This window comes from Schistocerca piceifrons, chromosome 4 (genome assembly GCF_021461385.2).
Source record: "Schistocerca piceifrons isolate TAMUIC-IGC-003096 chromosome 4, iqSchPice1.1, whole genome shotgun sequence".
Lineage (NCBI taxonomy): Eukaryota > Metazoa > Arthropoda > Insecta > Orthoptera > Acrididae > Schistocerca > Schistocerca piceifrons.
Genome location: NC_060141.1, coordinates 352,594,705 through 352,610,757, shown reverse-complemented (window position 1 = coordinate 352,610,757; position 16,053 = coordinate 352,594,705). Strand labels below are relative to the sequence as shown.

At 36.3% G+C, this 16,053-nt stretch overlaps 1 protein-coding gene across 1 annotated transcript in view; it reads left to right on the top strand.

Moving 5' to 3' along the window:
• The window catches only part of LOC124794728 (transcription factor Sp4-like), an 86,115-nt gene that overhangs the window by 65,098 nt on the left and 4,964 nt on the right, over positions 1 to 16,053 (top strand). Inside the window, exons 9-11 of the mRNA XM_047258322.1 lie at positions 6,480 to 6,648; positions 12,426 to 12,542; positions 12,637 to 12,732. Of these exons, the coding sequence (XP_047114278.1) occupies positions 6,480 to 6,648; positions 12,426 to 12,542; positions 12,637 to 12,732 (382 nt within the window). The remainder of the gene's footprint in view (positions 1 to 6,479; positions 6,649 to 12,425; positions 12,543 to 12,636; positions 12,733 to 16,053) is intronic.

Genomic DNA, 16,053 nt, shown 5'->3' with positions numbered 1-16,053 from the left:
CAGCTCTTTCTCAGTGCAGCTGCCACAAATATCTGTATCATTTGTCTTCACTGTGGTACGAGAATTAAACTGTGGCTATACTCGTGTATCTCTTCCTTAGTGAAGGAACATTTGAAAATGGAATCCATAATTTTTTCTTTAGCTTTGCTACCTTCAGTTTCAGTTCCTGTCATGGACCACTGCAAGGAGGATTGGAAGTGGGGAAGAGGGGGCCAACTACTGCCATAACTCTCCTCTGCCCCCCCCCCCCCCCTTGCCATAACCCTCCTCTGGCACACACCCCTCCCCCTTGTTTTGGAATCCAGAGTACATGGCTTTTCAGTTCATATATTGAGTGTGTAAACATCAATTCTCAGTTCTCTGGGATATAATAAATTTGAGCCCCCAGGTTTTTTCATACTCCTCGCCGGAGGTAAATGTTTTGAATTCATCTTTGTCAGCTGCTCATGGTCTTGTGGTTAGCATTGCTGACTCTGAGTCAAGGGCCCTTGGTTCGATTCCCGGCCATGTCGGTGATGTTCTCCGCTCTGAACTGTGTGTGTCTGTTGTCCTTGTCATCATTGCTGCACAAGTGACCAAAGTGTCATCAAGTAAAATGATTTGCACCAGGCATCCAAACTCCCAGGAAGGGTTTCCAAGCCAGAAATGCCATATACATTTTTTTTTTTTAATTCCTCTTTGAGATACTATGTGACTTTGTCTTTCTCTAGCTTACTGAATATGTAAAGCTTCTTCTTTGTTTTAGCTGCCCTTGTACTGTAGTAATAATTGGTGCTACAACTGCTTCATAGTCATTGATACTATTTTCAATATGTTCACCCTCAAAAAGATCAATTGCTTTGAAGCCAGTAGACCTGAAGTCTGATCCACGAACAATGGCACAGCTCGAGACACGGACGGGGATTGTGGTGTTGCCAGTTGTCTGCGCATACACATGCTCTGCGCTTGAAGAAAGTGTGTATACTGCAAATTATGGCTCTCGCTTAATTGTGCAGAATTTGTCACTTACCGCCTTATTAGATGTGACAATGTGCAACTAATTGAATAAAAATTCACTAAATAACTCACTACAATCATGTTTAACACTCGCATTGCCTACGACATTCACATCAGAGTACAGAGAATGCTACTGGAACGCTCATTGGTTGTCGGAGTATGTGTGACGAGGATGCGCAGAACAAGCCTAAACTCAACCACCATCATTTGTGACTCTAATTTTAGTATATTTTTATCACAAGTGGGCGTTTGAACAATTTGTTCCCAGTATTTTTCAAAGAAAGTATTTAGTGTTACTGTACTGGATGTCTTGTCAAAAGCACCACTCCCAAAACTTTAATTATCCCAATCAGTTGTTGGCGGAATAAAGTCTGCTGCAGTAATGAAAATATGACTGGGGAAAATATGTATTAGTGATTGAGTGTTTCTCTAAACTTTTTGGTTACATTTGGGGATTAGCCTGGTGGCCGATAGATGGATCCAACTGTAAGTTTATACCCACACCTGATACTGACTCTTGCCCAAACAATCTCAAACACAGCTTCGATTTCAATCTTGGTGGATTTGACTTTTGTGTATTCTGTGACAAATATGCCACCTCCATTTCACATTAGCCTATCCTTTTGATATGCATTTAGATTTACTCCAAAAATCTCCCTGCTATCAACTCCAGGTTTAAATGAGCTTTCTGTAGTTAGTATTGTATGAGATCTACTGCTTTTTAGGACTGCTCTAAACTCTAGGACTATGCTGCAATTGCATTGATAGTTGTTAACTAAGATTTTGATTGTTTCATCCTCAGGGAGCATATCTTTGACTCTTAAATTAATACTTTGGTGTATCCCACAAAAGAAAAAGAAAAAGAAACACTACTGTACATGCCGCACACAGTAAGCCAACTTGGTAGTTACTGTTATGTAATGTACTCTGGCACAAAGGGAGCACTCTGCAGTTTTCAGGCTGGTGTAAGTCCTACACATCATTTCCAAAGTGTCTGGTTCAATCCTTTTACAGAGGGCCCCGATCAGTTATGGGGCAGTGCTGCAAATAGTGAATTTGTCAAAAATCCTTCAGCAAGGCTAGTCTTCCTCAGTTCTGTGTCATAGCTGGAATGATCTTGGAATGATCTAAGTATGACATTAGACCCCAGAGGACAGTCATTGTTTATTCCCATGTGTGCCACAGTCTGTAGCTGCTCTATCAGTGGCTGCCTGAGTAATCCCTTCAACACGTTGAATGAGGTCTCCAGTCTTATATAGACAGTTCAGACAAAGTGATTCATCTCTTCCCTTGGTGCCATTGCCTCAAGGGGTAACATTATTCACTATGCATTTGTACTGCTGATTATTAACTGACCCCTTGCCCTTTTGCACTTGCTTCCCCATCAGAGGATGCTGCAGGTTTCCCAACATGTGAAGTATCTCTCACTGAGTCAGATACAGTGGAAGTGGGTGTAATAGCTTTAGTTCTCCCTGGTTCCTGCCTCCTCTGTATGTGAGCGTTAGACCTACCACTGATAAATGCCACTCACAGTGACTGGTTTGAAACATCCCTGTCTTCCTCTACAGTTTATTTGCTCTGCAGCTCCCTTTAATGCCATGGAAGCTATTCCCAGATCCTCAACAGTTCCGTTAATTTTCAGCGTCCTTTTGTAATGCTGAATCTCAGAAAATTTTCATTATCTTATTTTCCATTTTTTGCACAATCCGTGATCCACTGTGATGTAATACTGTGCTCCAAATATACAGTTTCAGAAACTTTTTTCTCAAGTGAAGGTCTGTATTTGACACTAGTACATTTATTTTGGTGAGAAGTGCTCTTTTTGCCTGTTCTAGTCGTACCCTCTTTACTTTGTTCATCATCCCACATTTCTTCGCTTCATCTACTATGTACCTCCAATTTGAATGCCAATTTTCTTGCAAACTTCATTTCTTCTGCTCCTCAGTCCTTTCGTCTATCATTAGTTTACTATCAATCCATATTGTTTTTGGAGTATACTGTGCATTCCATTCAGCAGGTCCTACAATTCTTCATAACTTTTTCAGAGGGTACTGTGTCTTATCGTTGTTATGCTGACCCCCTGAATTTTAATCCCCCTTCTGAATCTCTCTCTTATTTTTTCATTGCAAAGAGTACAGCTTGAACTGTAAAAGACAGTGACTGAGTCTCTCCGTATGCCTTGTTTAATCCAAGCTTTCTCTCATGGTCTTCCATTCATGTTGTTCCCTCTTGGTTAGAGTGCATATTACATATCACCCATCCTTTTCTGTAGTGAAAAATGTGTAGTTTTCATTCCCTCACTGAAAAATAAAGTTATGTCATTAATTTTTTGGTTGCTTGCAGGTACATGTCTGCAATTCTTGTGCACAATTGAATCCCCAAACCACATCTGACGTGCAATTAGAGGAACAAAAACACAATGGGGCAGCCTACTGATAAAATGAAGTAATTCACTTTCAGCTGTGGCAGAAATTCTGCAGTTGTCTCAGGCCAGTCGAGATAGTTAAAGAAGCCATATGGATTGGCCTGACACAATTGCAACATTTCCAATACTGAAAACAAATTATAGCATGTTAATCCACTTTATCATTTTGTTTTGGCTCCTCTAGTGGCGTGCTACGCTACTGTGGCATAGAGATTTCAAAGCGTACCTTGACTGGAAACATTTTCCTGCTGACCCCCCCCCCTCTCCCTCAAAAAAAAAAAAAAATCACCCCCCCCCCCCCAGGTATTAATTAAGATTTTGTCTTCCCCTCATCTACTTATTTTTCTCAGAATTTCAAACATCTTGCAACACTTTACACTGACAAATAAAGTCCTATAAAAGTATGTTGATGTATTGTGAATCTTGCTTTCATTGTGAAGTATAACATCAGAACTGCCTCTCTTCATAATCCCAAATTGATCATTGTCTAACAGATCCCCAATCTGCTCCTATCTTCAGGATTATGTATATAATATTCTTCCAAAATTCTGATTGTATGTCCTCTGTCTCGTAGATTTTACAAACTAATGTGTGTAATTATGTGGTTGCCACTTCTCTCAATAAATTTAGAAATTTTAAATGAACGTTATCCATTTCTTCTGCCTTGTTTTGTCGCAGATTTTCTAAAGCTCTGTCAAATTCTGAAACCAATAGTGGATCCTCTATGTTCTCTAAATCAATGCTCATTCTTTTCTCTCTTTCATCTAGTTAGTAGACAATTTTCCTCTTCATTGAGGCCTTCAGTAGATGCTTCCCACCTAATTGCTCTCTCCTGTATTTAACAGTGGAATTTCTTTTGCACTTTTAAAGTTGATGGCTTTGCTTCTAAATTATCCAAACTTAACTTTTCTGTGTGTTGGATCTGTCCTGACAACCTTTATTGCACATATATTTGTCTTCTTACTTGTGTGACTATCTGTTTTAGAACGTCCATTTCTTTTCAGCTGAACTGCTTGTTATCACGGTATCTTCAGTCTCGGAGAACTTTTGAACACAAATCAACTTTTGAACACAAATCAACAACCCTTAATTCTTCAGTATCCAACTTCCTTACAAATTTATTCTCCATGATGATTCTCCAAAACTTCACCCAATTACTCATACTGATTCTAAATTACAGGTTTTTTGTTCACTTAACTGGCCACATATGGATGCTGTGAAGATTTTTTAATAAAGATAACAGCTATTTTATATCCTCAGCTATTTTTGAAATCAAGCAGCAATTTGTATTCTCAAAAAAAGAAATTACAGATTAAGAAATAAAATTTAAATTCATTGATTCTTATACATTTTCAGTGTTTATGAAATTATTTTCATAACTGTGCTTAGATTCTTATGCTGTTTTTTTTCTGTGCATTGAGTGCTTGACAATCCATTTCTGCTTGTTTATAGTTCAGGGTTGTATGAGCCAAGGGATAAAGTTTTTGTACTGGTACTGAGGTAGAGTTAATATAATTGAAATTACATTGATTCATGTTATGCAGTTATGCATGTCAAGTGTCATCTTCTTCTGTAGATTACTTTTGTTTATATAACTTTTTAAAGCAGTTATGTTTCATTCAAATAGATCAATTACATCACATATGATTATGAACAATTGGTAACAAAAAGTTTAGGAAGTATCTGATTCCATAGTACTATCGAGAGAATGTGTATGGTATATTTTACATGAAAAATTATGAGAGACAGCTTTGTGCAAGGTGTGTGTTTTAAATGCTGACCACAAGCAAACATAAAGCAATATATTCCTCAATAATGTTTGAACTGGTTAAAATAAAACTGTATGTTAATCTGTTGTGGAGGATGAGATTTGAATCCAACACTTTATGCCAGAGGAGAAACAGTTATCAAAGTGAAATCCAGTTACTCTGCATCAGGAAAAAAAAAAAAAAAATGATTTCATCTGCTGGGAAAATTACAGTCATTGTTTTATGGACTGCAGAAGGGACTTTTCATGTTGACTGAAACAATATCTGGCAAGTACTGCACACGTTTTCTAGATTTACTGGGTGGGGGAAAATGTATGATGGCACTTTAGTTGTAAAAGAAAAAAAATGTATTCAGTAGGATAGTGCATCAGCCCACAAAGGTTGTTTGTAAATCTGAGAACAGCTGGATTTCAAATATGATTGTTTGGAGTGTCCATCATATTTGCCAATTATGATTTCCAAGTGTTTAACATCCAAAGTTTTAGGTGCAGGAGAACAGTTTGAGACCAGTAAAAAATCTGTGGCTATCATAGCTGTGTGGACTGCAGATATTTTTCATTGCTTTTCGCAGATGAAATCTACTCACTGGAAGAAACTGAATAAAGTACATTACACCATCATGGGGCTACTGGATCACGGGGTCCTGGGTTTGATTCCAGGCCAGGTCAGGGATTTCTCCACCCGGGGACTGGGTGTTTGTGTTGTCCTCATTGTTTCATCATCATTCAGGAAAGTGACAAGACTGGACGGTATAAAGATTGGAAAGTTGTACAGGTGCTGATAGCTGTGCAGTTGAGCACCCTACAAACCAAATATCATCTTCATCAGTAATGGGGTTAGTTCAGAGGGGGGAGGGATGGGAGGTGGGCACTGGTCAAGACATTTCCATTTTGACCTCATATGCATCACTTGCTCTGTATCTTTACAGAGTATTTAATGTGTTTTATGCTGGATAACTTTAACTTTTTGTTTTCAGAGTACATTACTGTGTAAAAGTGATGTAAGGAATAAAGAAAGATGCTATCACTTTTGAAAGACTGAAACCAAGACTGAATAGCATATCAGTATAAAAGGCAATCCACAGCTTTAAAATTATAGTTTTAAATGAGCCAATATTGGCATCCAGTCTTTAGGTGAGTGATAGCCTCTTTTCCCATATTGCTGAATAGTGATGAATATCTAAAAAACATTTTTAATAGTGTCTGCAGTTAATTTTACATGCAACACACAACATTAATCGTAATTTAGTAACATGAATTAGTTTTCTACTTTTCTATTTGCTGTTATAGAAATGCAGAACGTAAGAAGCAACATATCTGCCATATACCAGGGTGCAATAAAGTGTATGGGAAAACGTCACACCTTAGAGCACATTTAAGGTGGCATACTGGAGAGCGACCTTTCATATGTAACTGGGTATTCTGTGGGAAGAGATTTACACGCTCAGATGAGCTCCAGGTTTGTTTGTTTATGCTTTAATGATGTTTTAATTTATTTTTAAAAATATTAAATGATTTTTCCTTAATTAGAATGCATTTATTAGTGTACCACAGTCAGCATCTTCACCTTTGTGGCCATTCTCAAGTGAAATGTATGTACAAGTAATTTATAAAAAGGTATCCAAGATTCAAATTACAGGTACTTCGATAACTGTGCAGAAATGTAGCAACTGCTCGCACATCTGTGCATATTAATTACTTAATAGTGGCTACAGATGCCAAAATTAACTAACCATATTAGACTAATAAATATAACCTAATTAAGGAAAAGTAAGCCAACTTAATTTCATACAGGTTGTTTACTCCCATTTTAATTTTTTTCCTAAAGATTTAATTTGTTGGAGATTGTTAAAATACAAATGGTTGAAATATGCAGCACACAAAGGTTTGTGTTCCAGAATATCCTCTATGATGGATTAATGAATGTTACTTATTATTTGGTTAGTTACTTATAAATTTGGGATCTAGGTGGGAGGTTTCCTCTGATAAACATACTTCGTTAAATGAGAACTTGGGAATGGACAATACTCTTTACATGTTCAAACATCTTTCGTGCATCTCCAATGACAGTATGTTGTCCATTGTCAATTCAGTTTATTAGCGTCCTTGTAGTACATCATCAAAATGACATAGGACTTGTCAATAAACATCACAATTTAAAATACATGTACATGAAAATTTATAATTGAATTTACTTGTCACTTCGACATTACAATTTTAATAGAACTATAAGAACATTAACCTAAAAATATACAAGTAGGATAACAACATACAAAAAAAAAAAAAGCTAGTGATTCTCACATCAAAGATTATTTCCATTCTTACATTAACACTGTTTCACACTTTCATAGAAACAGCAAGTATTTAAATGTGAGCAATCACACATATTTATTATGTCAGGGAAATATTAACTGTGCTTTTATTGTCAATGATTCATAAACTCTTCAATACTGTAAAAACTATTGCTCAATAACATGTTTTTGATTTCTCTTTTAAATATGTTCAGTTTTGGTATTATTTTTAGTTCTTTGAGGAGAGCACTGTAGAGGATTTTGGGTTGGTATAGTACACTTTTGTGATACATAGCTGTTTTATGAATTTCTCTGTGGAAGTCATTCCTATTCCTCATTTCGTAGTTGTGAAATTCTCTGTTTAATGTAGAAAATTCCTCGTGCTCTTTTAAGAAACACATGCTTTCATATATGTATAAGGATGGTAGTGTTATGAGTTTTAATTCTTTGAAAGCATGCCTACAAGAGTCTCTATATCTTATACCTTTTATTATTCTAACTGCCTTCTTTTGTAGTTTAAATGAATGTTTTGTTAGACTGTTGTTCCCCCAAAACTGTACACCGTATCTTAATAAACTGTGCATGAATGATGAATAAACACATAACACTGTTTTAATATTACATGAGCTTTTAAGCATTCTAAGTATATAACATGTTTGACTTAATTTTTTGTTCAATGATATTACATGCTTTTCCCATCTTAAGTGTTTATCAATCCATACTCCCAAGAATTTAGTGTATGATGTTTGTTCAATCTTAAACTTACCCAGTTGTACTGTAAGGTTAGTTTTTATTTTATTTGTAATATGTCTGAAGTTGATCCACGTTGTTTTTTTTTTGGCATTCACAATGAGTTTGTTTTCATTAAACCATCTATCTGCTTCGTCTGTTGCTAATGTGACTTTCTCCTGTAAGTCAGCTTCACTATTTGCTTTAACGAACAAACTTGTATCGTCAGCAAACAGTACTGCCTCTGCTTCAGATAGTTGACTTGGTAGGTCATTGATAAATATTAAAAACAGTAATGGCCCTAATACAGATCCCTGGGGTACTCCGTACAAAACTCTCTCGAATCTTGATGAATATGTCCTATCTGCATGGCTTATCTCCACCTTCTGATACCTGTCCGACAGATATGATTCAAACCATTTGTGAGCAACTTCACGTATCCCATACGCATATAACTTTCTAAGCAGTAACTTATGGTCGATGACATCAAAGGCCTTTGATAAGTCTAAAAACAATCCACAATTTAATTCCTTTCCATTTATGGAATTTAGAACAAGTTGCAAAAAATTGAAGATAGCTGTTTCAGTTGATTTATTTTTATGGAAACCATTTTGCGCATTAACCAATATTCTATTCTTAATAAGAGATTTGTATAGTCTACAATACATTATCCTTTCTATTATTTTTGAGAAACCTGACAACATTGAAAAAGGCTTAAAGTTACTAACATCATATTTATCACCATTCTTGTAAAGTGGCTTTATAGTTTACATTTTAAGTTTTGATGGAAACACCCCTTTCTTAAAAGATTCATTTATAATTTCAGTGAGATGTGAGGCTATGTTTCTTGCACTTTGCTTAATGACTTTGTCAGGAATCCCATCACATCCACATGACATTTTATTTTTTAACTTATTTATAGCATTTAGTACCTCTGATTCAGTTACTGTCTCTTTACATTTATGCCAAATCTCCAAGTAGTTACTTTTTAGCAACAACTATAATTGTGGAATGCAAAATTGGATTAGTCTGTGTGATCATTGCTGAACATTTATTCCTTTGGATGCATTCCTACAATCTGAAAATTGAGTATAATAATTTGTTTTAACTAACAGGATATGAGAATAAAAACACACTTTACCTGTAATGTGTAATACTCAAATTGCTCTTTTTGCCTGTTTATCAATTAATAATTTTTTTGGCAGTCATCTGTTTGTGGCTTAGAAACAATCAAAACAGCATACTTTTAATATTTCTATTCTCTTATGACTTATGGCATTGTTCAGATTCAAATTCAGATTCTTTATTTGTCATTCAGCATTGTTACATGGAGTAGACTTCGTCAGTTTACTTAACCTTTTAATTTGTTTTCTGGGGAAATCAGTCGTGAGCAAATAAAGTCTTATTGCACAGAAGAGAGTCATCGGAATTATGGGTACAGTGTACCCCAGTTGCTCTTGCAGAAATTTATTCAAACAACTGGAGATCCTCACCATGCCATGCCGGTACATTTTTATCACTAATGTACTTTGTGAACAATAATCATACAATTTACAGAACAGATAATGAGTATTGTGATCATGGTGCAAGAAGTAAACAAGATCTTCACGAAGATTAAAAAAAAAAATAAATCTCAGCATGATGCAGAAAAGAGTACATTATTCAAACATAAAACTATACAATAAACTTCCAGTTCATGTTAAATCCATCATTGGAGAGGGGGGGAGGGGGGGGGGGGGAACACAGCTGAATTGATGAGATCTCACAAAGATCATTCACTGACTATATTGAAGAAAATTAAAGAACTCTTTAAGTGTTAGCCAAAAGCAACTCAAAGTATGAGCACAAGTCAGATTGGCTTTGTTTTTGTTGAAATAACACGAACATCCAGTCTAATTTAATTTGTCACTTGTGCTGCAAAACAACTAGATACAATTATTTACCCCCAAATGTAGGTTCTTTCATTTATACCCATTTCTTGCTGCTAATGTGATTTTCAGAGGGTAGGTGAAATGTCTACAATTGTGCTATTTGTCAAACAGTTCTGGACTGCTGGGCTTCTTTGTTCTGGAAGTGATGGAAGTTGGAAGACTTCAGCCCACCTAGTGTTTTGTGTGTGCCCACTGCCATTCTTACAGATTAACAGTATTATAACTTTGATTTGTGATGGTTGCATAGCCTTGATTCGATTGTTAAATGTGGTGGTCACTGCTTATGGATGTCCAAAAAATTTGATTTATTTGGATTGCAATTTTGAGAATATCTCAGTTTTGAGCAGTTGGAAGTACACCATGGCACAGTTGTGTACAGAGATTCACAAATAGATAAAACATGGTGGATGAGCAGTATTTAACATCACAAGTGCTAGTATGCACACAGTCATAAACACAGGTGCTATTCCAAACTTCAAGCAAGAAAGTGTGAGTGCTGTCCAGGTTACACTATAAACAGATTTACATATTTATAATCTGACATTTGTCTAACATGTAGTAGCCATTAAACAATGAATGTTGTGTTGTGCTCTCAGTGGGCATACTTCAAATTAGTATTTGCAAACTCACACACATTGTGGGCAGTGAAGGTTACAACATCTTGTAATGTAAGTGTCATTCCCGCTTTCACAAGTGCTCTGTATAAATCACAATATGCAGTCTTGATTTGACGTGTGATAGGTATTACAAAATTGCATCTGGCAGTAACAAATTTTGAATTAAGATTTCAACTTTTGCACTGTATGAGGCCTCCATATTAAGGTGTCAGTGACAATATTGCAGTGCAGTTTATACTGCATATTTAACGATGAAAATAATCAATTTTTGACAATAATAATTTTTTTTTTCTTCTCATCCCATCTCCTAAGTCTCCCCTGACCTGGGGTTCTGGGTGACTTCTTCGAATTCTCCCCTTTTTTCTAAGCCTCTCAAGCCCTTTTCCTTACCCTTCAACCCTTCTGATGGAAGAAGGAGCCACTGGCTCCAAAAGCTCACGTTTAAAACCTTTGTTTATATATGTGTTCTCCTGCTGCCACCTGGCGAGCAAATTTTTTATAGTATACTGTGTATTGAATCACTGCTCGATCTCAGACCTTTGCATTCTGTGACAATGACCTTTCCTGTTGAGCAATCCAGCATCACGTAACGATCTGTCATAAAGCTTCTTTATGCCAGTGCCTCGCTTCTGTACATCTACTTGACTAGTGTCTCAGTGGGGCAATGATATTATAGAGAAGGCTCTTAGCTGCTAAGTGCTAATTTCTAGATTGATCTTTCACACTGCAGTGAAGAGCGCACTGTAATTAAACTTTCTTACAGATTAAAATGGCATGCAAGACTGGGATTTGAACCCTGGTCCTTGCTTCCTTGGTCATACTCTTTCCAGCAGAAGTAATTGAAGGTTTTAGTCAGGATGTGAAGAGGTGTGGTAGGACTGAGTCCATCTCCAATGCTCAGTTATGCATGAAGAAAATTCAGTATAGTCCATATTCCCCTTCAGTGACTCATTCTGTAAGGATTAATGTTATGAAAAACATTAGTTCATGTACACAAAAACAATTTAGGAAACGACAGATTGCTACTCTCCATAAAGAAGAAACATCAAGTTGCAGACAGGCACAATTAAAAGACACTCACCTGTGAGCCTGTCTGCAACTTAGATGTGCCTTCTTTATGGTAAGTAGCAATCTGTCTTTTCCTACATTGTTGATACTCCTACTGGTGTTTCCGTTGTTTGATACATTCACAAAAATATCTTCATGTTGATAGAAGTCTCTTTTAATTTGCAGTCCTTTAATTGCACTTTAATGTTATTTCATCAGTGTGGAACAAGAAATCATTGACATTAGGTATGTCAAGTGCTTGATTTGATACAGTGTGGACAGATACTCCATACTGGTAACTGTGACGAAAAACATCAGACCCATATATTTTGAGATGTCCTACAATCGAACGGCTGCTGTTGTTGAAGCAATGTAAAACAAATGCATGCACACTTTTAAAATTCTCATAAATGCATTAAAATAACATTTTAAGAAGTCTAAATTTCAAAAACACTTCCTGGAATAACACAGTACTGGAACTTCCCCCCCCCCCCCCCCCCCCCCCCGCCCCCCCCCAAATCAAGCACTAGGTATGTCAATACTAACGTGATACTCGTTAGGCCCTTAGCTTATTTTATATATTTAATTTGTCACTCAGCTGCTCATTTGTTTTCTTCACAGAGGCACAGACGAACACATACAGGAGAAAAAAGGTTCCAGTGCCCAGAATGCAATAAGAAGTTCATGAGGAGTGACCATTTAACCAAACACATCAAAACTCACACTAAAAGATCTGGGGTAATGAGGCTGTATAATTTGTTTTCATTTTACCCTATAAGTTGTTATTTGGAAGTGGAACAGTTTGTCTAATTATTTCTTCCTTTTTAACCAGGATTATGACGATACAGATATGAGTGAAAAAGAAGTCTGGGTGTCTGATGTTGATCAAAATGGAATATTTTCGCTGAAACAGATACAGTTTTCTCAGGTAAATATTGGAAAAACTCTAAAAGTTCATGCTTTTTCTTTAGTTATATATTATGTCAGATCAGTACTAAAAAGTCTTGGGTTGAATAGAAAAAGAGTAACAATAACTTTTCAGTGTATAATCGAGTCGCAGGGCAGTAGGCAGGCAGGCATGTACCAGGACTAGGAACTAGTAATTTAGCTCTTGAACTATGACCTTCAGGACTAACATATCCTCAAACAACCAGACACATGTTCTAATGTTGTAGCCCCATGCCTTAGTTGGGCCACAGTGCCATGTAACTGTTTCGTGCATATGTACATGAGACTATTCATTTTTTAGCTTTGAGGAAAAGCATTGTCTGAAAGCTAAGCTACAAGTTCCAAAAAACTATTTTTATTTATTTATTGTTCAATGTTCTTGTATACTACTTAATGGCTCAAGTAAACAATGAGCAGTTATTTTTACTCGTTCCATTGTTTGAAATGTAAATTCATGCATGCAGTGTAATATATGTCCATGTAAGATTTATGGTACACACTGTGAAACATTAATAACTTTTTGTACTCATTTCTTGAGCTCCATTTAAGGCTTGTGTCAATTGCATTGTGCCACTAGGTTATACAGTGGTATAAAACACACAATGATATGCTGTGTGTATTCATTCTGCATCATAGCAAATTAACATTGCCAAATAGGAACTAGTGGTATACACAAGAAGATGCTTCAGAAATGGCAGGTCAAACCAAATACAGTAGTTTTATCACTAGAGTGGTTCTCAGTAATATTGATATAGCACTGATGTACTCCCTGATATTTTAGGACTAGATGAGGAATAATATAAATATTCATAATGAAATCAGTAGATACCTGCTGGGGGAGGGGGAGAAGAGAAACATCCTCTATTTGCTGTGTAATGTAGAGCATAGAAATTATACATGGGTCATTTGGACAGTAAAGACTGTTTTTTTCTACAAAAATTTTTATTTGATATAATTAAACAAAAATTTTATACCCTAGCTAATTTTCTGTATAATCACCATGCAAATGAGGGCACTTGTCCTATTGTTTTACCAGCTTTGCTATGCCTTCTGCATACTCAGTTGCCGCCAAGTTGTTGAACCACTGATTAACAGCTTCTTTAAGTTAATCATCACTTCTGTAGTGTTGTCCACTCAAAAATAGTCTTTCCATTTGGGGAATAAGTGATAATCACAGGAGCTAGTAAGTATGGACTTTGTGGCGGATGTTGAAACATTTCCCACCAAAACCACTGAAGCAAGTCCTGTGTCCCTCCCACTGCTTGTGATATGCATTATTGTGAAAGATAACGACTCCACTCATTAGTACTCCGAGCCTTTTATTTTTAACGGCAAGGCAAAGGTGTTGAAGCATCTGACAGTAGGTCGCTGCATTTATGGTCTCACCTCTAGGCTGTGGTCGATGAGCAGGTCACCCTCACAATCCCAAAACACCACAGCCATAATCCTTCTTGTGCTCAAAATTAGTTTTACTTTTTTCAGTTTCATTGGGCATTGCAAATGATGCCATTCTGTTGATTGGCACTTTGTTTGTGGGGTGAAATATGAATCCAAGTCTCCATCACCAGTGAAAATGTGATTCAAAAATTCACCACCAATCTTTTCGTAGAAACTGAAAAATGTTCTTGCAGCTGCCATTCATTTGGTTTTGTGTTCGTGTGACAAAATTGAAGGAATCCATCTGACAAACACTTTTTTAAAGTCAAGATCTGCACTAACAATCTTGTACAAGACAGTTTTTGAAACTCCTGGAAAGCATGAGTGCAGTCCGCTAATTGTGAAATGCCTGCATTCTTGGATTTTTGTTTCAATCCTGGTAAAATAGTGTGGTTCTTTATATCACAATCACTAAGAGGTTAATATTTTTCAACCCATCAGGATTGGTATCCAACTTCACCATTCCCTCAATGGCAGTTTTCGGATTTAAAGACAACTTAAAGCACTGAAATGTTTGGGACCATAGAGTTGCCACATTGTATGGCTATTGATCACAAAAGCAACAAAAATGAAGTTATTTTGATGAGTTATTGGGTTATTTTTCAGGGCTACATAAACTTGTTCTTGCATACCTGGAGGATTAGATAACACTTAAGTGAAACTAACACTGAAATCACTATACACACTCACTCATACTGGAATCAGAGGGGCCTGTGCTTCCATTCTAAACTTTCCCTATCCTATCCCTCTTTCCTCCCCATGGAAGGAACTATAGTTCTGAACAGGATAGTTTTCTCGTACTTTTTTACGCATATATTGGCAGTGCTAAGAATTTTGCTGTCTCATAATTATTCTAATATTGTTTTGGGCAACTGAAGGTGCTTTGGCAACACTGTAAGATTACTGGAGGAAGTAAGAAATGTTAATGCAAAAATTACCCTGTACCTCTGTGCTCTATTATGTTGATTACATTTAATCATACTGAACTTCCACGTTTATCAAAGTTTTCTCTGGAAGCCTCTTCAACCTTGTCCTTGGTAACCATGCATTACTTAGTTTAACAACAGGAGTTTACAGACTATCCATCTTCAATCTTCTTCACACTTACAGGGTTTGAAGAGGTCAACCAGGATAAGATCACCTTTGGAGAACTGAAGATTTCACTCTTAAGTGTAAAACATTTCATCAGTGTCTTTGGTAGTTGAGTGTGTAGCATAAGGCTGTTCCAACTTCAAAGTCACTGGTTCATTTCTTGCTAGTAGCAACTTTTGCTTTTACTTTTATTTGAATTCTATAACAATTCTCAAAAGGAACTATTAATTTAAAAAACTGAATCACAATTCTTAGTAAAGTAACACTTTTTAAAAATTACTAGTCTCATGAAAACTGCAGTACTCGCAGTAAACGAAAATTTGGTATAAAAATACAGTATAACAAATAGAAAATATAATACTTTTATTTCTAGGAATTGAAGACTGGTCTTATTGAATTGAATACAGCTTCTTTTGACAATAAGACATTCAGCAATTGTGATCAAATTTTAATTTATTATGAGTACTCACATTTTCCTGTGATTACTAAATACAAATAAAAGGATATTATGTACAAGTTAAAACAAATGTTACTACAACCAGAACCGAGCCAGTGAGTTTGTTTACAAGAATTAAAAGCTATGCACTCAACTACAGGTAGCTTTCATAAGATACTGTAAATGTTTTGGGTGTAATAATGGTTTGAAATCTTCAGTGTTGAGGTTTTCCTCTTTGGGAAATTAATGACTGGGCACTGGCCTTCAATACTAAGAGAGTAAAGAAAATCAAAGGAGTCCAGTCCATAAAGCCGCTTATGAGACCTAACAGTTGCT